This window comes from Bufo bufo, chromosome 3 (assembly GCF_905171765.1).
Source record: "Bufo bufo chromosome 3, aBufBuf1.1, whole genome shotgun sequence".
Lineage (NCBI taxonomy): Eukaryota > Metazoa > Chordata > Amphibia > Anura > Bufonidae > Bufo > Bufo bufo.
The window spans coordinates 99,768,528-99,793,762 of NC_053391.1; the positions used below are offsets into that span (position 1 = coordinate 99,768,528).

At 44.9% G+C, this 25,235-nt stretch overlaps 1 protein-coding gene across 1 annotated transcript in view; it reads left to right on the plus strand.

The window, feature by feature from the left end:
* Nucleotides 1-25,235, plus strand: part of SUPT6H (SPT6 homolog, histone chaperone and transcription elongation factor) — a 67,648-nt gene that overhangs the window by 20,871 nt on the left and 21,542 nt on the right. The window contains exons 2-17 of the mRNA XM_040423400.1: nt 3,093-3,205; nt 3,519-3,680; nt 5,339-5,409; nt 10,795-10,987; nt 11,070-11,154; nt 11,276-11,546; nt 11,689-11,790; nt 15,426-15,542; nt 15,664-15,753; nt 17,943-18,085; nt 18,187-18,335; nt 18,996-19,094; nt 19,831-19,960; nt 21,380-21,530; nt 23,254-23,408; nt 24,679-24,874. Of these exons, the coding sequence (XP_040279334.1) occupies nt 3,100-3,205; nt 3,519-3,680; nt 5,339-5,409; nt 10,795-10,987; nt 11,070-11,154; nt 11,276-11,546; nt 11,689-11,790; nt 15,426-15,542; nt 15,664-15,753; nt 17,943-18,085; nt 18,187-18,335; nt 18,996-19,094; nt 19,831-19,960; nt 21,380-21,530; nt 23,254-23,408; nt 24,679-24,874 (2,220 nt within the window). The 5' untranslated portion in view covers nt 3,093-3,099. The remainder of the gene's footprint in view (nt 1-3,092; nt 3,206-3,518; nt 3,681-5,338; nt 5,410-10,794; nt 10,988-11,069; nt 11,155-11,275; nt 11,547-11,688; nt 11,791-15,425; nt 15,543-15,663; nt 15,754-17,942; nt 18,086-18,186; nt 18,336-18,995; nt 19,095-19,830; nt 19,961-21,379; nt 21,531-23,253; nt 23,409-24,678; nt 24,875-25,235) is intronic.

Below are 25,235 nucleotides of genomic sequence, written 5' to 3' on the forward strand. Positions count from 1 at the left end.
GGGGGTTATCTTTATCCTTATGAATTTTTAGAAGGCGATAGAAATAGGGGTTGCACGGAATTTTGGGTAAAAGGAAGTTTTTTTCTCTTTTATTTATATAACCCTTACTATGAGCCTCTTTCACTAGGTTGGTTAGACTGGTATTTACATTTATGAAGGGATTATGGTATATTTTTGAATAATATTCGGTGTCGCTTAGAATCCTTTGGGCCTCGTTTTCGTACAGAGTGTAATTCTGGATAACTATTGCCCCCCCCCACCCCCTTGTCGGCAGGGCGGATAACTATATCTCGGTTGTTTTTGAGCGTGTTCAATGCTATTTGTTCAGATTTTGTCAAATTGCCATTATAATTATAAATTACTGATTCATTGGTTAAAATCTTAAGGTCAGCTGAAATCAAGTCAAAAAAAAGTGGGTATGCAGTGCCCTTGGCTATATGACGGGAAAAAATTGGATTTCGGGCGTACATCGATATGTCTGTACTCCTGATCTGTTGGATTAGTGTCATGCTTCTGTGGTATGGGGTTTTCTCTTGAGAAGTGTCTTTTGATTGTTAAAATCCTTCTGAACTTCTGGATATCAATAAAAAGCTCAAAGGGGTTAGCTTTATTGTGTGGACAAAAGGAAAGTCCTTTTTGCAGTAGGCCAGTCTCTTGCTTATTCAGTTGGTATGTGGATAAATTGAATATTTTGATGGTTATATTTAGAAGCGGTATTGACTTCTTCTTCTTTTTGGTTATTTTAATTTTCCTTTTTTGGACTCCTCCTCTCTTACCTCTCCGTCTAATTTTCTTTTTGTTGGTGTTGGTCTGAAATATTTGGTTATTTGTTGGTGTTTTTTTGGAATGGCACCTGTGCTCCTTGCTACCCCTAAAAAAGAAGAGTGGGAAAAAGGGGGGTTTGGTTCACCTACTTTTCTCGGTGATGTGGCAGGATTTAAAAAAGGTACAAGGCCCCCTTTCTTGGGATCTGTATTGTCAATTATTACATGACTAGTGGGGGTCTCAGTGGTAGGGTCAGGTGATAGATGAAGGGAAAAATTAAGATCGGCCTGTGATGGGCTAAACGGCGGATCCTGATCCGTATTGAGGTCAATTAGATTAGTTTGATTATCCCTGTTTGTGTGTATTGCTTCCCGTCGGGCCTTATAATCATGGTATTTTGAACGGAGTGTCCGAAAGTTATCTAAGAATTCATCAGTAGAAAATTCTTGCTTCTTGGGGGTGGGCTGTGGGGTGTTTGTTGTGAGAGAATATGTATCTGACTTCTGTGTCCTATTTGTGTTAGGTTGATTGGCATTTAAATGATGAGTATTACTGTCCTGTTGTCTTATTGTGGTTAGCGAGTGATTGTGTGTGGTGTTGGCAATTGGATAACTGAGGTCTTGAGTTAAAGTATTAGTGCTACTCTGGGGTAGGGATGGAAGGACTATTTCAGATGGGAGGACTTTTTCAGAGGTACCATTTTTGGGTTTAAGTATGGGAAAATGATTATTAGTTTGATTGGGGTCCTTAGGTAGATGGTTGGTTAAGGAACGATTTCTATTTTGGACTACATATGTGGAATATTTTTGTTTTGTGGGGAACCTATTACTAGATTTGGAGTTTCCTATAGTTTGGGCGGAGTTATTGTGGTTGGGTACAGGGTGGGCTGGTTCCATCTCAAATGATGGTTGATGCTGTTTTTTAGATATACGGTAAGGGCCCTTTTCTCTATCTCTTCTGTCCCGTTGTAATTTTTGTGATTTATTTTTTTTTTCGCTATAAGGTCTTGTTCATTTTGATAAATTCTGTTGGTGAGATTGTGATTAATGTTTGTGAAATCCCTATGTGTCAGGAGGTGAGATGTGTTTTTTTTTTTTTTCCCCACCACTCCGGACAGCTCAGCGCTCCATTCACTGCTATACAGGACCAAACGGCATCTCCTGGGGCCCGCCCCGTCAGCTCACGTGGCAAGGGAGGGGGGCATGTCCCACCACTCTGTACAGTCTAGCGCTTCCCAGCGCTCCATCTACCGAGCAAAACCTAGCCACCCCTTTAGTGTTACGTCACAAAGGTGGGCGGGGCATAGCAACCCGTCCCGAAGCATGACCTCTCTCCGCCGCTCTCTGTTTATATTCACTACCGGTGCATATCTCCCTCCCCAGTGACCACCGGACGTCTGTGTGAAGTGTGCCTACTTCTGTTTTTACCTAGATTGACATAGTATTGACTATTCTAACTCATGTTTATTTATATAAACTCCGCCCATAGCCCCGCCCCCTATAATCGAGGTAAGGCGCCAAAAACAAGTGTATAAATAAATTCAAACTGTCTTGTATTGTATCATTGATTGTCCTGAGGAAGAGGGTCCAATTCCCTCGAAACGCGTAGACAAATACTTTTTTAATTCGCCCTCTGCGTGATATATCCAGCCGAGCAGCGCCCAATAGCAAAAGCTATATGCAGTTCCAGTTTTTTCTCCTTTTGGTTCACTTTGACACGGTTATGGGGGATCTGTGGATGACACATAAGATAAGATGCTATATATGTGTCATCCACAGATTCCCCCATAACAGTGCAATCCACAGATGCCCCCACAATGATCCAACATAACAGTGCCATCCACAGATGCCCCCATAACAGTGCCTTCCACAGACCACCATTAGTTCAAAACCCACCAAAAGCACACCTTTTGGTTAAAAATATTTTTTTTCTTATTTTCCTCCTCAAAAACCTAGGTGCGTCTTATGGGCAGGTGCTTCTTATAGGGTGAAAAATACGGTAATTAATTATAACTTTTTGTGAATTGGGACATTTAAACTTGCTTTTTTTAAATTTTGTATTCCAATTTAAATTTAGTAGGAGTCGGAGTCGGTTCATTTTTTGCCGACTCCAGGTACCCAAAATTGCCTCCGACTCCTCGACTCCACAGCCCTGGTAGTAATACAGGTCTGTAATATGGAAGTGTGAATACACCCTAAGGGTGTGGGAGAACGTACTGGACACTTTGTTTTTGTATTAAACAGGACACTTGTTCTAGAAATGGCAAACAGGGTTTATGTGGTAACCACAATAACACTATATCTTATCTTTTTCATACCCATGGTCAGAAGAACCATGTCAGACTTTGTGGAAAGTGAAGCCGAGGAGTCTGAGGAAGAATACAACGATGATGGGGAGGTGGTACAGAGATCCAACAAAAAGTTTGTCCAAGAAGATGATGGTAAGTGGAATAGATCATAGTACGCGTCTGAAAAGCCTGTCTGATTTTCTCCCTGGTCCCTAACTCTTCCAGTAGATGAATCAAGTTTTGTCTACTATCCTAAAACTGAAAGATAGGCTTACCATAGATCATGGAGTCTTCTACCGTATATGGTATCCGTTAGTAAGTCGCCTCCACTTTTGAATCCGCTTTGGCTAAGTGATCCAATGCTGAATTTGGTTTATGACTTTAGGGTACACCATATTCCTTATCGCTGACTTAGGCAGATGGCATATATTTTTATTGATATGATTTTATTTTTCCCTTTGTCCAGATGAAGAGGAGGAGGATGAAAATCCAGATGAACAGGATGAACAAGGAAACTTAAAAGATTTTATAAATGACGATGATGAGGAAGATGAGGAGGAGGAGGAGGATGCAGGGAGTGAGTCTGGAGGCTCAGACGAGGAAATTGGCCACAAACCCAGAAAGCGCAGTAAGTGTGCATTATAGTTGATGTGGATGGTAATTGGCATAAACTGGGACAAAACCCTCGGTGATACTACCACCTCAGGAAAGTGGTCGCCCGAAACGTAAAGCATGCCTGTACTTTCCTGTGACTGACATAAAATCATGGACTGCCAGTAAGCTATGTCCTCTGGGTTTAGAAAGCACTTGTAGCTGTCCTACCTTGACTACTTTGCTTCTAAGAGCACGATACTTTTTGCGCAGCAGATTTCTGGGCATGTGTACACCGCTCTGATGTCAGCCAGCAGCACACACACTGGGGCTTCTATTCCCTTACTTGCCGCAGTCACTGTCCATTCTGATTTATCCCTCAAAGAGAACGCCCACCCTTAGTGTCAATGAAAATAAGCAGCTGATTAGGATGCGGCATGGCGCGCACACAGTTATTTTGTGGGGGTAAAGTAAAGTTATTTGTCTGAAATGAAGAACACTACCATCACTATCTGTGTAGTGACGTACAGTATGCGGCTTTTGATCGCAGTAGGATGATAACCATCGGCCAGAGAAATTCTGATGGCGAGGAACACAAGTTAGGCACTGTGTAATTAGCAGAAACGCTAAGGCTCCATTCACAAGTCTGCAAGTGTGGTGCGCATCCGTTCCGCAATTGTGCAGAACGGGTGCGGACCCATTCATTCTCTATGGGGACGGAATGCATGCTTTCCACATCCATTCCGTCCCCATAGAGAATGAATGGGCCCGCACCCGTTCCACACAATTGCGGGACGGATGCACACCACACTTGCAGACGTGTGAATGGAGCCTATGTGCTCTCTGCATCCGCATTTCCGGAGTGCGGCCCCGATCTTCCGGTCCGCAGCTCCCGAAAAAAAATAGAACATGTCCTATTCTTGTCTGCAATTGCGGACAAGAATAGGCAGTTCTATGGGGGTGCCGGCTGGGTGTATTGCGGATTCGCAATACACTACGGACGTGTGAATGGACCCTAAAAAGGATACTGGGTTTAGGAACTGTATAGCGGGTTATGGGTCTGGTCAAGGAAGATATCAGTTACAGCATCTGCCGGGCACAGTGTGGGCATGCTGGAGTGGGAGACAGAGATGCCTACACTTCTGGTATTTTGTCTTTTTGCTGCTAGAGACAGATTTCCCCTAACAGGAAGTGGACAGCACCCTCGTGGCCAAAACTTTTAGTATTAGAGGAGTAAGACAGCGTAATCTTAAACTAAAGTGATGTATGCTTCAGCACATTGGCTCTCTGATAGACAAGTTGTCTGATGTTCAGTGACTTTTTAAATATTAATGAATTATGGGTCATCAATATTAGATTGTGGGCATCCAACTCCTGGCACTACTATCGATCAGCTATTGGAAGTGGCCGCAGTGCAGCCATCCATCAGTTTCTTGGACTCTGCGCAGCTTAGTCCATTCAAGTGAATGGGTTTGAGCTGTAATACCAAGCACAGGCTCCCTAGAATGTATGGTGATGTGCTTGGTATAATAAAAAGAGGCCGCATCACTTGTCCTGGTCCTATGGACTGATCAGTGGAGGTGCCAGGAGTCAGACTCCCTCTGGTCAGATATTGATGACGATAAGTCACTAATATTGATTTCCTGGGAAACAGTTTTAAGTTGCATTTTCTTTTTTTTTATATTCCATTTGCAGCATTTGATGACAGACTAGAAGACGATGATTTTGATCTCATTGAAGAAAACTTGGGTGTTAAAGTAAAACGTGTAAGTAAATCTATTATGTTCATTTTTATTGCTGCCATATTTCTAGAGCAGCGTGTTCTGCTGTAAAGTGGTTGGCTGGAAATGACGACCCCCAGTTTGTGTTGTATGAGGGATTATGGGCTAGCAGGTGAAATACAATGGGGGAGATTTATCAAAGTGGTGAAAAGTAGAACTGGCTTAGTTGCCTGTAGCAACCAATCAGATTCTTCCTTTCATTTTTCACAGCTCCTTTGCGATGTGCAACTAAGCCAGTTCTACTTTATGCCACTTTGATAAATCTCCCCCTATGTTTCCCATGTAGTAGCCTGAGTGGCGAATTGGAGCTTTTAAAGGGCTTGTGCAAAGTTTAGAGGGGTAAATGCATTGCATTACTTGAATTGGCAAGCAATATTTGTATGCACATATTTCTCACCCATATTATTTTAGGGACACAGAGACCGTGGGTATAGCTATGTCCTTTAGGAGGCGTTGACACTAGATAAAGCTGTTAGCTCCTCCCCTGGCAGCTATACCCCCTCCAGCCTGGAGAGAGTGCTTCAGTTTTTTCTAGTGTCAATAGGAGGCAAGACCTCCCTGCTCTGCAGGGATCTCCTGAAGATTTTTTATTTTAGTTTTATTTTTTTTCCTTCTTTTTCAGATGGGAAAACAGGGACGTTTCACCTCCCTGTTCTCCCGGGGTCGAGTTGCGCCAGTGCCGGTCACCCGCACTGCTGCCTCCCCCACAGAAGACAAGGTGGATCAGAGCAGCCTCGCTCCCCTGCATCCCGCCCGCCAAGGGGTCACCTAGGTCCGCCAAAGAGAAGACCCTCCCGCCATACCAGACTCCTGCCACTCCGGTGCCAGCTGCTGAGGAGGTGACCTTAGGTCCGGCGCGAACTCTTCCCGCCTTGCTTCCCCCCTCCCCCAGTAGCCTCAGAGCCCCGCCCCCGTTTTTCTTCAGGCAGTTAACCCTTCCTGACCAGCCATCTCTTGAGGCTGGTGCAGGATAGTGCCCATCTGCAGGGCAATGGGCTTCAATGATTTATCCCCTTCCTACCTCTTGTCCCCTGAGGCTGGGCATCCCAGTTTACTTAAAAACAAATAAAGAAAATCCATAAAAGATTCGGGTCCTGCCCCATCAGGCCTCATCGCCGCTGGACTGTTCTGTCTGTGTCAGACTGGGCTGTGTCCTAGTACGGACAGAGGAGGACCTCTCAGTTCCCAATCCACCCTTCAGGGTCGCTTGATTGGTATTCTCCACCTGCGTACTCCAATGGTGGACCTCCGGACCTTCCCAATCGCCCTCCAGGCAGTTTGGTTGATAGACACCACCTGCGCAATCCTATGGTGGTCCTCCGGACCTTCCCAATCACCCTCCGGGGTCGCTTGCTTGATTAGCACTGCCTGCGCAATCTAATGGTGGACCTTCCCAATCCCTCCCTATAGTGGACCTCGGGACCGTCCCAACCACCCTTCGGGATCGCTTGGTTGATAAGCACTGCCTGCGCAATCCAATGGTGGACTTTCCCAATCACGCTCCGGGCTGTTTGGTTGATAGGCACCACATGCACAATCCAATGTACCTTCCCAATCACCCTCCGAGGTCATGGGTGATACAGCACTACCTGCGCAATCTACTGGTGGACGTCTGGACCTTCCAAATCACTCTCCGGGGTAATTTGATGGATAAATCGCTACCTGCAAAATCCACTGATGGACCTTCCCAATCACCCTCCTGTGTAATTTGGTGGATGAATCACTATCTGCGAAATCCATGCGCACTCCAATGGTGGATAAACACTGCCTGCGCTATACGGTAATGATCCTCTAGAAGTTCCCATTCCACCCCCGGGTAGTTTGGTTGATAACTCCCACCGGCGAGCCTGCGACTGCCATGGCTAGACTCTGAGAGGTAAGGCGACACACAGCGGGCCAGAGCAGGATATTTCCTCCTCTGTGTCCTCCTCACCCCCACCCTTCCTCCCTAGCGTCAATGGCGTCCAAGGTAGACAGCAATACTTGTCGTATGCATTACCCCCTTCGTTAGGTGGGGTATTTGCACTACTGCTGGATGCAGTACTCCCCTGGGATATTACCTCCATCCATTGGGGTCTGCCGCACTAGAACTTTTCAGTGCCGGCGGTAGGCGTTCCCCTGTTAGGTGGCGGAACTGCATTCCCACTGGGGACAGTACTATGTGGATTAGCCTCTTCCATAGGTGGCGCTATTACATTATCCCTGGTTCAGTGTTTGCTGTCTGTCTTACCCCCTTACCTAGGTGGGGAATTGATACGGGACTCTCCATATGCCTTGCCCTTTCAGTAAGAGGCGTATTCTCTCTACTTGGTTTCAGTTCCTGCTAGATGCATTTCTGCATTGCCACACTTCATGGTGGAGGGCTTGCACTACGACTGAGCGCTGTGCTTGCCGTAAGCGTTTCCCCCTTTCTTGGTGGGATATTTGCATCATTGCCCCTTCCACAAGTGGTCCACTACCGTGGGGAATGGGTGCACATCTTGGATGTTGCACTTGCACCTATAGCCGTGGCGTAGGTGCTTAGCTTCTTCTACAAGTGGAGCTCAGCGAGTATCGTTACACGCTGGTGCCCTTTATTTTTCCTCTATTGGTATTTCGGTGCCGCCAGTGGATACTGTGGCTGTTTCCACGTTGTGTCCTTTTCCTTCGGTTCCGTTTTGGGGCATGAATATGACAACCTCTCTCCTCAGGGGGTTGCCCAGCGTCTCTCATTTGTCCTAGCGTTCTCCATCTCCATGGTCCTGTCACTGTTCCAATGTGTCTTCAACTATATGTAGTGCGTACACCATGGCACGTAATATTGTGATTACGTCCCAGTGAGTCAAGTGTTACACTGACTCTCTATATTCTCCTTCCACTATTTCTGATAGAGGAAGTGGTTGTGCTGGCACTCTGGTTTAGCTTTGCAGCCTGTTCTCCTCCGCTGGTGCGGATTTTACGCTGGTACTAGTGTTTGCAGTCGCTACATTGGGGCATTCCCTCAAGTAGGGGTTTTACCCTGACGCTGGCTTGGCGGTTGCTTCTGTTCAACGCCCTTCCCAGGTGGAGTGTTGAAGGTTAGCTCTCCTTCCCTGGGGCGGTATGATACCATGGCTTCTACGGGATTCCTCTACTCTGCCCCTCAGTTGGTGCTGGCTGGGCACGCGGCAGCTCCTACGGTATGGGGGTCCTGGAGTAACCATTACAGTCTCTGGCTCCTCCTGCACGGCTCCTTCGTCAGGTGATGGATTCTTCTAACGCCGAAATCGGTGGTGTGCGGAGTATGGCACCACCACTATCATCCGGTGGCTACTTCTGTGTACTACCAGGCTCATATGGGGAATGGACTTCACCCTGCCCCTTTTTTCCTTCCGTTTGTTCCTTCTCTGGCTCAGGGTTCACGGCCACTTCGCAGATCTTGGTAGCTCACACGTTACTACTTCCCCTCATCTACGTTGATGCAGGGTATTGGTTCTGTGGGTTTTTCTTCCAGTCTTGTTCCGGACCGACGGTTGGGCTGTGACGTTTTCCATATTCCTCCTCCTACAGGTGAATCCTACCTGTTGGTCCTGGGTGTGCTACCCGTTTCTACAACTACTCTTGAGACTTAACTAGTGACTGCCATGTCAGTCCAGTGTAGTCATGCCTTTTCATGGCACATTCCATGGCTAGACTACGAGACTCACCACGCCAGGCTGAGCGGGGGTGCTGTCACGACGGTTGATGGAGTTTCGTTCCTGACCCGGCACACCCCTTCTATTCTTCCTCCTCTGGGCAGGAGTTTTATTCCCTCATCTTGGTCTGGTCGAAATTTCAGTTGATCAGTGTTGCTACGCCGTCAATACACGGTCGCTGATGGAACTCCACCGCCGGTGATTCTCACATCGTCTCTACTTTCACCTATCCAATGTGTTGATTCCTTGGCTTGCGGTTGGACATGCCTCATTCAGGCGTTCCTTTCTCAGTGGTTTATCACCAGCTTCTCAGTCTCCCCACAAGCCTCTTCGGCTCGGGGGACATTGGTAGACCACTTACAGTTTCCGTGGAGCGCTTCCCTTTAGCAGGGGTGGATCCTGATGTCCTGGGTTTTTGGTTGGCCATTAGTTCCTTACTGGGTCAGTTTCGGCGCTGTGTATCCTTTCCAGCGTCCTCTGTCTCACCCAGGGCCCATAATACCTTCCTTCAGGGAATGGCACAGACTGTTCCCCCATACCATCCTCCTTTATCGCATTGGCATCTGACCTTTTAGTCCTTTCAGCGCTCTGAAATTTTCCCCTTAAACCCTTGGGGGAGATGTCTCTCCGGATCCTGTCCTGAAAGGTGATTTTTTTTTTCTTGTGGCTATCACATCCATCAGATGGGTGTCCGGGTTGGGGCACTCTCTCTTACAGAGAAGCTCCTGGTTCGGACAGGGATAAGCGGTTCCCCGGCCCGTTCATTCCTTTCTCCCGACGGTGGTCTCTGCTTTCCATTTCGACAAAGAAACTGTCCTTCCATAACTGGGTCCTCCCCTTCACACCCTAGGGAAAGGGAGTTGGGTCATTTGGATGTTGTCAGGGCTCTGACGACTTATTGGCCAGCCTCCGGTTCCTTCTGGCGTACGGTCTCCTTTTTATTTATTTTTAATCCCGGAGGGTCCTCGCAAGGCATTGGCGGCCTCCAGGGTGGCAATTGCACGTCGGCATTTGATTAAGCATACTGCACCTGGGGCAGGGTTCCGCCCTTCGGTGTCACGGCTCATTCCACCAGAGCGGTGGGCGCTCTTGGGCTCGGAGGATTCAAGGTTCGGCCGCGCAGTTGTGCTACTGTCCTCCTTACGCACATTCACAAAATTTTGCCAGGTGCATACTTATGCATCGGTGGGCGCCGCCTTTGGGCCGCGTGGTCTTGCAGGCGGCAGTTCTTAGTTGCCTGCAGGGGCGCTTGCTCCATGGGTCTTCGGTTTTTCCCTCCCTGTGGACTGCTCTCGGACGTCCCACGGTTCCTGTGTCCCCCAATGAATATGGGCGAGAAAATGAGATTTTTGTAAAACTTACCAGTAAAATCTTTCTCGCTCTTCATTGGGGGACACAGCACCCACCCAGTATTGTTGTTCGGCCTCAGTTGTGGCGGTAGCTGGTGAGAACCTGGTTCGGTTCTCGGCATTGTTGCTGTTCCACGTTTTTTCGTTTGTTTATTTTCTTCTCCTACTGCTTCTCACAAACTGAAGCTCTCTCTCCAGGCTGGAGGGGGTATAGCTGCCAGGGGAGGAGTTAACAGCTTTTACTAGTGTCAACGCCTCCTAGAGGACATAGCTATACCCACGGTGTCTGTGTCCCCCAATGAAGAGCGAGAAAGAGATTTTACTGGTAAGTTTTACAAAAATCTTGTTTTTTCCATTTCCCAATACAGCAAAAGTTCAGGCGAGTGAAAAAAATGTCAGACGATGAAGACGAAGAGGAAGATGCTGGAAAAGAGGAGCATGAAAAAGAAGCCATTGCGGATGAAATCTTCCAGGATGGTGAGGACGATGATAGACATGACTTAGGTGAACAGCCAGTTATAGCTGCTGACGATGATGAAGAGGAGGAGGAAGAGGAATCTGGTAAGCATTTCTATCAGTGTTTTGTTAGGTTGAATATGAAATCAGACATCAGAACTGGAACTCATCCTTTTGTGCATTGCAGACATTGATGATTTCATTGTTGACGATGATGGACAGCCATTGAAAAAACCCAAATGGAGGAAAAAGCTCCCAGGATATGCTGATGCGTACGTAATAAGATTTACAAATGCTTCACTATGGCAGGGTTGAGGGATTCCTACATGGGTTTTTATTTGGTTTTCTCTTTGTATAATGATATTTGCTCATGGCATTTTAATTTTCTTACAGTGCATTGCAGGAAGCTCAGGAGATCTTCGGTGTAGATTTTGATTATGATGAGTTTGAAAAATACAATGAAGATGATGAGGAAATGGAAGAGTATGAATATGAGGATGAAGATGCAGAAGGAGAAACTCGTGTCAGACCCAAGAAAACCGCTAAGAAGCGTGTAAGCCGACGCAGCATCTTTGAAATCTATGAGCCAAGTGAACTAGAGAGCAGCCACTTAACTGACCAAGATAACGAGATCCGGACCACAGATCTGCCGGAGAGATTCCAGGTAAATTGGCTATAAAACAGCAGATTGGTTGTGCCAGTGATTCATTTCTTTATTGGCCGCCTTCAACTCTGTTAATAGTTCACCATTTTCAATTTGATTGTAATAGTGTGGAAATCAACATTTTTCTTTCAATTTTATTCAGTTGCGGACAATACCAGTTAAATCTGCTGAAGATGATGAACTGGAGGAAGAGGCTGACTGGATCTACAGGAATGCATTTTCAACGCTAACTATTTCTCAACAGGTAGTTGTAATACTGTTAAACCACTTTTTAGAAGCCTTTAAGTGTTGGCCTTTCCTCAGGACATATCTTCCATTCAAACATTTCAGCTGTGGTAAGTTGGCCCCGGAGCTACAGAGCACTGTCAGCATTGTAGTGGACAGCTCTTATCATTGCAGCCCTGCAGTGGAAAGCGCTGCTTACTGCAGTACTGACGGTACTCTGTAGCTCCTGTGTTGACTTCTGATCGGGGTGGTTGTGGGGTGCCTGCCCCCCCCCGCCAATCAGCTAGTCGTAGCCTATATGGAGGATAGGCATTCACTTAACCCCTTCACTACCAGCACAGTACGTCTATGGCGCTGTAGTGAAGTACAAACATGGCGCATGCAGTGGGCATCATGGCTGGCAGATCTCCGCTATTTCAAACAGCAGAGACCCGCGGATAATGACCGCGACCGACATAAATGACGATCGCGGTCATTTAATCGTTTAGATACCGATCACGGCATCTAAAGGGTGAAAAATCCTCTGCAGCCAATGAGGATGCCTGCCGGTAATTGATTTAAATGCACTGAGTCTCGCTGAAGAGACCCAGGGCATTTAAGCTGCAATGCTTATTTTGGCCAGTAGGTGGCAGGCAAACTTAAGAAATAAGCAATTCTGAACATTAAATGGATGTAAAGAAAATCCATGATCAGAATTTAAAAAAAGTGTCAAAATGGCCAATTTGCCATTTTTTTTCATCACTTTTTTGCTGTGTGATTTAAAAAGTCACACACACTCCAAAATGGTATCAATAAAAACTACAGATTGTCCCGCTAAAGGAATCCGTACTGTCGCATTTACAATCACAAAATTTGGCACATAAGTACACAAGGGAAGGTTTTAGACCAGGTCTCAGCTCTCTAGGACGTGCCGTTCCTGAGATATTCCCCAAAAAATGCATTAGCTAATTGAAGCCTGGTAACATGACCCTTATCAGCCAATGGAAGCTCGCAGGTCCTCCAGCCTCTACACACAGTTTTACTCCAGGTTTCCATAACAACCCAGCCATTTATCTTCATTGCTGTAGGAGAGCTGTAAAGGAAATCTGTCACCAGGACAATCGCTATTGAAGTAAAGCCATGGCCTGATAGCACTTAGTACCTTATTTCAAGATGTGCCTTTGTTCCAGCAATAGATGTTTTTATCCTCTGAAAATCCAGTTTATTTGGTATGCAAATAAACCCGTAAGGTGCCCGGAGGGGCGTCACTCTTACAGGAAGGAGCCCAGACACGCCCCTGCCACAATGTGTCCACCCTCAAAATACTTAAAACTCCACCCCCAGGTCCCACTAAGTCACGCCCCTGACCTATTTAGGCCATGCCCACTCCTGAGCCGAGGAGGATTAAAAAAATGAAGGTAAAAATCAACTTCTGTCAGCTGCAGGGGTGGGAGGGAGGGTGACTTTCTCCCTGCAGCTCATGGTCAGACAGCACAGTGCTGCTGTCTTAGGGTCCATTCACACGTCCGCAATTTCGTTCTGCATTTTGCGGAACGGAATTGCGGACCCATTCATTTCTATGGGGCAGCACGATGTGTTGCCTGGACACGGAATTATGGGTCCGCAATTCCCTTCCCGAAAAAAACAGAACATGTCCTATTGTCCGCAAAATGCGAAACACACATTGCCGCTGTCCGTGTTTTGCGGAGCCTTAGAGTCTGAATGGAGCCTTAGAGTTAGCTGTTCAAAAGGACACGCCCCCGATCCAGTAAAGGCCACTGTTAAGGGACGGGCCCCTGTGGAGGTCACGGTCAAGGGGGTGGTATGCTGTGAAAGTCACTGTTAAAGGGAAAGGCTGCTGTAAAGGTCAAAGGTAAGGGGGTGTGCTGCTGTGGAGGTCCAATTTTAAGGGGCAGTGTTAAGGGGTCGGGGGCTTTGAAGGTCACTGCTTTGGGGGCGGGGTGCTGTAGATGTCAGTTAGGCCTCATGCACACGACCGTTGTTCTGGTCTGCATCCGAGCCGCAGTTTTTGCGCGTCGTGTGCAGACCCATTCACTTCAATGGGGCTGCAAAAGATGCACTCCGTGTGCTGTCCGCATCCATTGCTCCGTTTCGTGGCCTTGCAAAAAAAAATATAACATGTCCTATTCTTGTCCATTTTACGGAGAAGAATAGGCATTTCTACAATGGGCCGCCTGTTCCGTTCCGCAAATTGCGGAAGGCACACGGGCGGCTTCTGTGTTTTGCGGACCGCAAAAAACTGAACGTCTTGTGCATGAGGCCTTATAGTGGATAGTGTTGATATCTTTTAACAACACAAACAAACATTAAATGAAATAGATTAAATATACCCGAGCGAAGCTGGGTCCTTCAGCTAGTATAACTATTAAAGTTATGGGGGTCAGAATATGTTTAAATTTACTTTTACACTATTTAGACATAAAAACGTTTACATATGTGGTATTGTAATTGTACTAACCTAGAGAATGAAGGGCACAGGTCAGTTTTGCTGCAAACGGAATGCCGTGGAACCAAAACCCCATGGGGTATTTCCCACCCCATTCGCTTCCCACTACATTGTATGCCATATTAAATGGTGGCATTAGAAAGTTCAACTTGTCCCACAAAAAATAAGCCCTCATACAGCTATGTAAACGGAAAAATAAAATAGTTACGGCTCAAGGAGGATCGGGAAGAAAAATTAAAATGCAAAAACTAAAAAACCTCTAGTATCCTAAGGGTTAAATAAAAAAAAGACTAGACAACCCCTTTAACAAACTCCACACGGTCCTCTTCTCCCCCCCAGCAAACAGCAGCCATCAGATTTGAATCCAAAAATTTTATGGAATATTTTTTTTTTTTTTTTTATTCCCCTCTTACTGGTCTTTATACCTTCAATTTTACACGTTCAGTACTTTTTATGTATTTCCATAATCTTTTATAAACATGTACATATTCTTGTCTATAATCTCCTAATTTTGGTTTTAATCATTTACATATTTAAAAAGGGTGGTCTACTTTCTAGGTATTATGTACACTATTTGTGAATTCTCAGTGAATAGAGGAAGGGATCCTTACTCCGCCAGAGTGTAGAGCAAATAAAAAGAGCATCTCTTGCCCTGATGGAACGGTCCTTCATTACCCTGACAACCCATTAACTTGAATGGACACTGTGTAATGCTTACTTTCCCGTGATTGCACTGCAGGCTTTTCCCTCAGATAAACAGCTTAATGATGAGACACTTTGACATAACCTTATTGTCAAAAGTAGTGATTGTCCAAAATGGAGAACCCCTCTTAAGGGTACTTGTCAGGAGATCCTTGCTGACCGAACCATGTCAGTGTCAGATACCAACCCCATGGTTCAGGCAACAAAAATCCCTTTAATGTTTGTTCTGATAATTCTCAGTGTACATAACAGGCTCACTCTAATGTACTTATCTCCTGCAGCCCACCCTGATAGCATCCAGCCCCATGCATTCAACACCAGATAGGCGTAATAAATTTGTGTTGGGCTTGTGGTATGAACACAAACGACAACCAAATTATTAATTCAAAATGAATGAGCCAAGCAATAGAACTAAATGACTTTAAATGTTAATGGTTTATAGTCACAGGCTGTCATAAATTAATTGAAAACCTCACAGTAACAGATACACTACCTTCTCGTAACAGGAAAGCTGTGATTACTTGGAACGTGGTCAAGTTGGCAGCAACTTCGGTCGCAAAGGACCGAGCACTATACAGAAAATCCGAGAGGCTTTGAATTTCATGAGAAATCAGCACTTTGAGGTATGTGATGTTTGAGCAGACGTATCAGAAAATCTGAAGCTGATTGACCTAAATGCACTTAAATATCTCAATTGTTCTGCTTGATTAATGGAATCCTGTTCTTAATCATTCTGTATTCCAGGTGCCCTTTATTGCATTTTATAGAAAAGAGTATGTGGAACCGGAGCTAAACATCAATGACTTATGGCGTGTCTGGCAGTGGGATGAAAAGGTAAATCTCATTTCTTATAAAGAATTAGATTAAAGGGGTTGTACCAAATATAGAAGTTATCCCTTACCCACATGATAACGATAATTGATCTCTGGGAGTCCGATAGTTGAGAATGGAGACCTCGTTTTCCCTACCTGTTGGAGCAGCAGGCCACCCATGCGCTCCGGCCTCACTATTTATTATTTTGGGACGGCCGGAAAGTCGTGGGGGCCTCAGTGGTCGGACTCCCATCGATCAGTTATCTTCAAGACTTGGAACAACCCCTTTAAGGGAATGATTTCTACTTTGTTAATGTCCTAATGCCTTTTAAAGGGCCTGGAGTGATGACGTTTAAACTGCCAGGTTCTGTCAGTGTAGAGAGCACAGCAATGCAGAGAGAGCAGAGCCTCTGGGTGTAACAGGAACGCCACCGTTGCTTCTAGAGGCTCCTTTGCATATATTAAAACATAATTTTTCCCAGCAATGCGGGCACATATGTACATAGGACCAACACAGATGTCTTCAGCCAAGTGTACATGTAACAGGTCACCCATTTTCATAGGTACAAATCTGCTGACAGATGTCTTTAAAATTCACCTACTGCTTTATAGGGTCTAAATATGAGACCGCATTTCACTGATGGTATGCTGGAACAAAAAGCAATCCAAATAGCTACAAAAATACTTTATATGGCCATAGCTGCCTAAAGAATGATTGTGCTCGAATATTTCTCAATTAACTACTCATTTCAAGTGATGTAATGATGTAATCTTTTCAGTAAGACAGTAGAGATATTATTAACCACAGGCTAGGGGCTAAGTATTTGATTAGTTTGGGCGGCCTGACCTCTGGGATTCCCGTCAATCACGAGAACAGGGGTTCTGTGTTCTCATATTTGAATGAAGCAGTGGTCCCGCATGTCTATTGCTGCTCCATTCAACTCTGTGGGACTACCTAAGGTAACACTATGGTACTTGACTATCTCCGGTAGTCCCATAGAGTTAAATGGTGCAGCACTATACATGACAGTCATCCCATTCAAATGGGGCTATACGGGACCCCTGTGGAATACCTGTTCTCATATTTCTTTGTATCATTCCAATGTTATTCCTGCTATAAATATATGAATTAATTGACAGTTGGGTGTTGCCTCCCCCCAGCGTGACCGTGGCAGCAATGATAGTACAGTGTCCGGTTATGCAAAGACACACCCCTGTTAGGGTACTTTCACACTTGCAGCAGGACGGATCCGACAGGCTGTTCACCATGTCGGATCCGTCCTTCCGCTATTCTGCCGGAACACCGCTCCGTCCCCATTGACTATAATGGGGACGGGGGGCGGTGCTCCGGCGGTGCACGGCGAAAGCCGCTGGACTAAAAAGTCCTGCATGTCCGACTTTTTAGTCCGGCGGCTTTCGCCGTGCTGCGCCGGAGCTCCGCCCCCGTCCCCATTATAGTCAATGGGGACGGAGCGGCGGCACGGCGAAATAGCGGAAGGACGGATCCGACATGGTGACCAGCCTGTCGGATTCGTCCTGCCGCTAGTGTGAAAGTAGCCTAAACATCCTGTTGCTCATACATTTCTAGTTTTTATTTATTTTTTACCCAGTTTTTTATTTATTTTTTGTTGTCCTGTTTAAAGAAAATGTTTGATTTAGGCTACTTTCACACTAGCACTGTTTTAATCCGGCGTTCAATTCCAACACCGGAACTGCCCGCCGGATCCGGAAAAACGTGTGAAAACGGATTACATTTGAATCCTGATCAGGATTTTGATCACAATGAAAAAATGCATTGGAAAAAACGGATCCGCCATTTATGGACTTTAACTTTTTTTTGCCTCATTTTTCGGGTTTAACATGCAAAAGCCGGATCCGGTTTGACTAAAAACACAGCGCCGGATCCGTTAATGCAAGTCAATGGGAAAAAGACCGGATCCGGCGTTCAGTCAAAGTGTTCAGGATTTTTGGCCGGAGGTAAAAATACAACATGCTACGTTTTTCTGAAAAGCCTGATCAGTCAAAGACTGAACTGAAGACATCCTAATGCATCCTGAACGGATTGCTCTCCATTCAGAATGCATTAGGATAAAACTGATCAGTTCTTTTCCGGATTTGAGCCCCTAGGACGGAACTCAGCGGCAGAAAAGAAAAACGCTAGTGTGAAAGTACCCTTATTATAAACATTTGTTTTTTTTAATTGCTCCACAGTGGACTCAACTCAGGATGAGGAAGCAAAATCTGATGCGTCTGTTTCAGAAGATGCAGGCCTATCAGTATGAGCAGATCTCAGCTGATCCTGACAAGCCACTTGCAGATGAAGTAAGACCTTTGGATACCACGGACATGGAGAGGTAATTATTTTTTATTTTAATTTTTTATTTTTCAATGTGTTTAAGCAACTTCAAATATTTATTTGTGAAGTAAACTTAAATAACTTGCTTTACTTACGCAGACTGAAAGACGTCCGGTCAATGGATGAACTGAGGGATGTTTATAATCACTTTTTGCTGTATTATGGAAGGGATATTCCGAAAATGCAGAATGCAGCCAAGTCCAGCCAGAAGAAACTGAAGCGCATCCCTGAGGAGGGTGAAGAAGAAGGTTTGCAATTTCTTTCTAGAAAATGTACAGAGCACTATTATTTCCATTTATTAGGACATGTTGCACAATTAGGATACATAGTTCTGCAATTTATTCTTTTAGGATGCTCATAGATGATGAGGACGAAGCGTGGCAAAATCTGCTCACGGTTTACCACAAATAGCCATGATTTTAGTATACAATTAGATGGACTAAATTGTGTGGGTTTTGTCGCACGGTTTTAAAAGTGATCTTTACCATGACACGGCTGCATTATGTACAGACAAATTTACTTATTCAAAGAGTGGGGCTGTCTGTAACAAATCTATGTCATCTTTATAGAATAAGATATTGGTCAATTTTATGTATTCTATAAAGCTTAAAGGGATTGTTCACTTTGTCAATTTCTGAAATGCTAGTAACTTGTGTATTGGTACATGAAACACTAAAACTGCTCATTGCTTACTGCAGTACTCATGTAGAAGCTCCCTGCTGCCCATGGGTGCCTATTAACAGAATGCTGAACTCATAGCTTCCAAAATGGCAGCCATCACTATTGCCCCTCTTTCCCCAGGGTGTCCTCTACAGCTCAGGAGCTGAAACCTTTCAGCTTAGGTGCAAACTGCAGAATGTCCTGTATCTGTGCTTGCCCTCAATTGTTTTCTTTGAATTACATTATAGGAGCAGAGGCTGCTGAACAAGACGAGGAGCATAAAGGTCCGGAGTTAAAGCAGGCTTCACGTAGAGATATGTATTCTATCTGTCAATGTGCTGGTTTGGGTAAGTAGTTTCAGTGACTAATCAGGGACAACATATTTGACTGCTGAATAAGTTATCATTGGTTGCACAGGCCTTTTCACTTGTTAAAGTCAAATCAATTACTTTTTCTTTAAGAGTTCTTTGCAGGATTTACTGTATTTATGGACTATAAGACACACTGGACTGTAAAACTCACCTAGGATTTGGAGGGGGAAAAGAAGAAAAAAATATTTTCCATCAGACTACAGAGCAGTTCCCCATTCTTCATCCGACACCCCCCCCATATAAGCCTCCCATCAGATCCCCTAGCTTCCATTAGCCGCAGATCTGCCCCCCTTCCCCAGCCCCAATCAGCCTCAGATTGCACCCCCAGCCCCACTTAACCTTAGATCGTACCCGCATCAGACCTCTAATCAGACGTTCTATATCCAGGAGACACCGCTCCATTGCTTCTTCTGGGTCCCTCCATCAGGTCATAGTGCATAGCGCTGCCCTCATCTCCCGGTTCCTCCCCCATGCTAATGACTGCTTCCACAATGGAAGGTGGTCATTAGCATTCTGACTATAAGACACACTGCCACTCTTCTCCCAATTTTTGGAGGGGGGGAGGGGGAGAAGTGTGTCTAAAAAATACAGTAGTTCAAAATTCATACTGAAACTGCTTCAGATATGTGGTTTCTGTCACTTTTGTACACTGTTTTGTAATGAAGCTTTGTAAATCTACAAAATGTAAAAACTAAATGTAATATATATATAGATGGTTTGGCAAAGAAGTTTGGATTGACACCAGAGCAGTTTGGTGAGAACTTGAGAGACAGTTATCAGCGTCATGAGACAGAACAATTTCCAGCCGAACCTTTAGAACTTGCTAAAGATTATGTATGCAGGTAAGTTTGTGGTTTACATATATATTCACTGAAAATCATATTCTGTACTTAATGCTGTGTTTAAAGAAAATCGGTCACCACAATCCTGGACTATTATCTGCATAAAAGGAGTTCACTGCCCCAGACGCACGCTATTCCCCCGCAGTCCGCTTTTAAAGCTGTACTGAAATGCATCGTCATGACTGCTGTGTATGTGCACGTTAGTCCCGGGGCGCTGTCAGAAGGGGGGCGCCCTCTTGTCGCCCTGGCTCCCTCCCTCTGAGATCTCGCCTGACCTGCGACCTGCCCCCGAATGCCGAGTCCTCTCACTCTTCAGACAGTGCCCGTACGTACTACCGAGTCCAGTCACTCAGCTCCGGTACGTGCGGGCGGCACTTACTGACGTCACTTGCCTGCTCCTCCCGCTAGGCGGCGCAGCCGCATGACGTACAGTGAGTGAGCGAGCGCCACACTGCCTGCCTGTTACCGCCTGCCCTGAGCCCCTGAGCAGTGCTGATGCTGAAAAGAAGCCTGCTGTGAGGCGAGTGATTTTTTTTTTTTGACACTCGCCCTGAGAGAAATTTTACCTAGAAACTGCACTGGTTAGTCCTCCCCATCATGGTAGCACAGTCGTCTGGACTGTGTATTAAAGCACAGCTTTGAGCACTGACCGCATTTGAACAGGGGCAGTAGGAAAATAAAAAAAATGACTTGATCTCCTAATGTGCAGTACTGCTCAGGTACTGTAGATAATAGTCCAGAATTGTAGTGACAGATTTCCCTTAAGTGTACTGTATTCTTGGGTCTCAATCCTAAAGTAGGATAGGTTGAAAGACATCTGTCAGCAGATTTGTCCCTATGACACTGATCTGTTACATGTGCGCTTGGCCGCTGAAGACATCTGTGTTGGTCCCATGTTCATATGTGTCCGCATTGCTGAGAAAAATGATGTTTTAATATTTGCAAATGAGCTTCTGTTACACCTAGAGGCTCAGCTCTCTGCGACTGCCGCGCCCTCTGCACTTTGTCAGATCCAGGTGGGATGATGATTTCACTGCCTGTCCTTGTCAATCAACGTGGAAAGGTTGCAGAGAGCTGAGCCTCTAGGTGTAATGACAACGCCCCTGTTGCTCCTAGAATCGAATTTGCATAAATTAAAACATCAGGTTTTTTTTTCTCAGCAATGCGGGCACATATGAACATGGGACCAACGCAGATGCCTTCATCTTCCAAGCGCACATGTAACAGGTCAGCCTGTGTCATAGGTACAAATCTGCTGACAGATGCCCTTTTAAGCTATCTGCATTTCAGGATGATGATGATTATTGGGAGCCCTTGACAATAACCATTTCATCAAATGGCAGAATTTTAAAGCTTTTTTTCATTTTTATGTTCTTGACATGTTTTTTATTTTTTATTTAATTTTTTTATATTCAATAGTCAATTCACCACTCCAGAGGCCGTGCTTGAAGGTGCTCGGTATATGGTTGCTCTGCAGATTGCGAGGGAACCATTGGTCAGGCAGGTTCTTAGACAAACCTTCCAGGAAAGAGGGAAGATAAACCTTGTTCCAACCAAGAAGGGCAGAAAGGTAATCATTTGTTATATTTAAATAAAATGAAAGGTAGAATATAATTTTAGCACATAGAATTTGTCCACAAGTCTTAGCACTAATTTAGTAATTTATGCAAAAAGAAGTGACGCACAGGACTGGCGCAAACCACGGAGGAGGTGCTCTCAGTAAAAAGGAATCACCCTTCCTTTAATTCAAATGGAAAATAGTAAAAAAAATACTGGGCACTCTCTTTATATAGGAACCTCACAGTTTATTACAAATATAACATATAGACAATTCATACAATAATATATATATAAAAAAAAATTATATAAAAAAAAAGTGACATAAAATCCGGATGGTAAAAATACTAGATTCCTAAATATCTGTTATAAAGACTTTAAAATGTGACAGCCTCTGATTGTTGGGGATAAAAGTCTCTTGAAATAAATGTCCATCCAACTTATAGTTGGGATATGGTGAAATTCGCTCTTTGGGGTATATGGTGACCCCCAAGAAATATCCTCCAAACGGAATAGGAATACAGCTATTAGATACAGTGATTTACTTGTGCGGCGTCCCGCTTTACTCACTGTTCAGCTGTGATGATGTGCTCCGCTGCTGTGCCGGTACTCTGAATTTTCGTGTTCAGGGATATCATATGTTAGTCCCGTTCCCCTCTTTGTCTCTCAGGCGCCGCTCCGTCAGTGTAAGAGCCGGCGCTTGGTAGGTTTACAGATTCCTTCTTCCGCGCTGGACTTTTTAATTGTGAATGAGCGTAATACACTCCTATGGAAGTCCTGTTGGAATGCGCGTCGGGTCTGTGATGAGACGGGGTTAGTCCGGGTATATGCAGTCCTTCAGCAGGTAGAGTCAATGTCCATCGGGGGGGGGGGGTCCTAGCACCAAACGCGTTTCGGGGTCTGTTATCACCCCTTCCTCAGAGTGGACCACTGAGGAAGGGGTGATAACAGAACCCGAAACGCATTTGTGCTAGGACCCCCCCGATGGACATTGACTCTACCTGCTGAAGGACTGCATGTACCCGGACTAACCCCGTCTCATCACAGACCCGACGCGCATTCCAACAGGACTTCCATAGGAGTGTATTACGCTCATTCACAATTAAAAAGTCCAGCGGGGAAGAAAAAATCTGTAAACCTACCAAGCGCCGGCTCTTACACTGACGGAGCGGCGCCTGAGAGACAAAGAAGGGAACGGGACTAACATATGATATCCCTGAACACGAAAATTCAGAGTACCGACACAGCAGCGGAGCACATCATCACAGCTGAACAGTGAGTAAAGCGGGACGCCGCACAAGTAAATCACTGTATCTAATAGCTGTATTCCTATTCCGTTTGGAGGATATTTCTTGGGGGTCACCATATACCCCAAAGAGCGAATTACACCATATCCCAACTATAAGTTGGATGGACATTTATTTCAAGAGACTTTTATCCCCAACAATCAGAGGCTGTCACATTTTAAAGTGTTTATAACAGATATTTAGGAATCTAGTATTTTTACCATCCGGATTTTATGTCACATTTTTTTTAATATAATTATTATTTTTTTTTTATATATTATTGTATGAATTGTCTATATGTTATATTTGTAATAAACTGTGAGGTTCCTATATAAAGAGAGTGCCCAGTATTTTTTTTTACTAATTTAGTAATGTCTGCTTTTTAGATTGCAAGAAATACAAATATGATGTAAGCTAGTGTATTCTAATCATACATTTATGCACATTCAGGAAATTGATGAAGCCCATTTTGCATATCCATTCAAATACCTGAAGAACAAACTTGTTAAAGAGCTTAGAGATGAACAGTTTCTTAAGATGTGCATTGCTGAAGAAGAAGGACTGATTACGATTGAGATGTCTATTGATATGAAGGATGTTGAAGGGTAAGTAGTGGTAATTCACTTCTACTGTAAAACTTTATTATTATTTCATACTTGAAAAAAAAAAACACACTGGCTTGGATAACCATTATGAGCACATGTGAATCAAATTGTGTTTTACACATTTTGCTTTGTCGGCCAAACACCTTAGATAGTTGTCGGCTGAATGCTCGCTCGGCACATAGCTCTCCGCCCTTCTGCCCCTTTACACACTCTTGGCTCAGTTGAGCTTGCACATGGTGTCAGTGGAGCAGAGAATAGGGAAGCGTCTGCCAGTGACATACCGTCCTTGAGGACAAAGGAATTTAATTGTATAATCACAAAAACAGACAGCACATATAAGGGACCAGGCACACCGAAATAACAATAAGAGCAATCGTTATTACAACAAGTAATGTCGGTCACAAATTTAAAACCTGATCATCACAATGGAATGCTATATAAAACGCTCCACTTCCAAGTGCGCACCCCAAATTGGGCCTAATTATGTCCACCCCCTACTAGAAGTAAAATTCCAAATGGCCCAATTCAAAATATAACATCATTTAAAGGGGTTCTGCACTTTCATTTAACTGACCTATCCTCTGGATAGATCATCAGCACCTGACCGGCGGGGGTCCGACACCCGGGACCCCCGCCGATCAGCTGTTTGAGAAGGCAGCGACGCTCCAGCAGCGCCGTGGCCTTCTCACTGTTTACCGCCGGCCCACTGACGTCACGAATAGTATCAACTAGCGTGGGCGCGGCTAAGCTCTGTTCACTTGAATGGAGCTTAGCCACGCCCATGCTAGTTGATACTAGTCGTGACGTCAGTGGGCCGGCGGTAAACAGTGAGAAGGCCGCGGCGCTGCTGGAGCGCCGCTGCCTTGTGAAATAGCTGATCGGTGGGGGTCCCGGGTGTTGGACCCCCGCCGATCAGAAGCTGATGATCTATCCAGAGGATAGATCATCAGTTAAATGAAAGTGCAGAACCCCTTTAAAATAAGTACACATAAATAACAGCTGATCCCCGGCGGGTGCCGGGACTCAGACCCCGCCTATCTGATATTCATGATCTGAGGATGGGTTGTTATTTCCCTGGATAACCCAATTAAAGTTCATGTAGGGAGGTACATTGCATCGCTTTTGGGGGGGGGGGGGCATGGATATCGCACCTTGGCTCCCCTTGGTTACGGTAATCTGATGTGTATGGCCACCTGTAGTTGAATACAGCACATAATATTCTCTATTTAGCATTTAATAGTGTGTTGTGTTTTTTTTGTTTTTTTTGCAGTTTCGGCAATGAGCAGACCTACTTTGAAGAGATCAAGCAGTTCTATTACAGAGATGAGTTCAGTCACCAAGTACAAGAATGGAACAGGCAGAGAACTCTGGCAATTGAACGTTCCCTAAAACAATTTCTTTACCCCCAAATGGGCAAAGAGTTAAAGAGCAAACTACTACTGGAGGCTAAAGAGTTTGTAGTAAAGGTGAGACCTATTTTGTAAAATGCACTGGAAAAATAAAAGCTGGAATCTGGTCAAAATGGGCAAAACTGACACTTTAAGGCACACTTACTAAAGCTGCATGTCCGTTTTCTTGTGCATAAAAGTCACATTTGTACGCAAGTGACACTTTTGCATATTCCGGCACGGTTTAATAAGTTGGTGGGGCTTAGTGGAAATGGGTGCATCCTCTGTCCATCATATTTACCATGAAATCTGCAACAGCCCATGGTTGCTGTAGATTTTATTTCCTGCTGCACGGACAGTACACAACGTGACAGATTTTTTGTGTACTTTAAAGGGCATCTGTCAGCAGATTTGTACCTATGAAGCTGACCTTATGCAT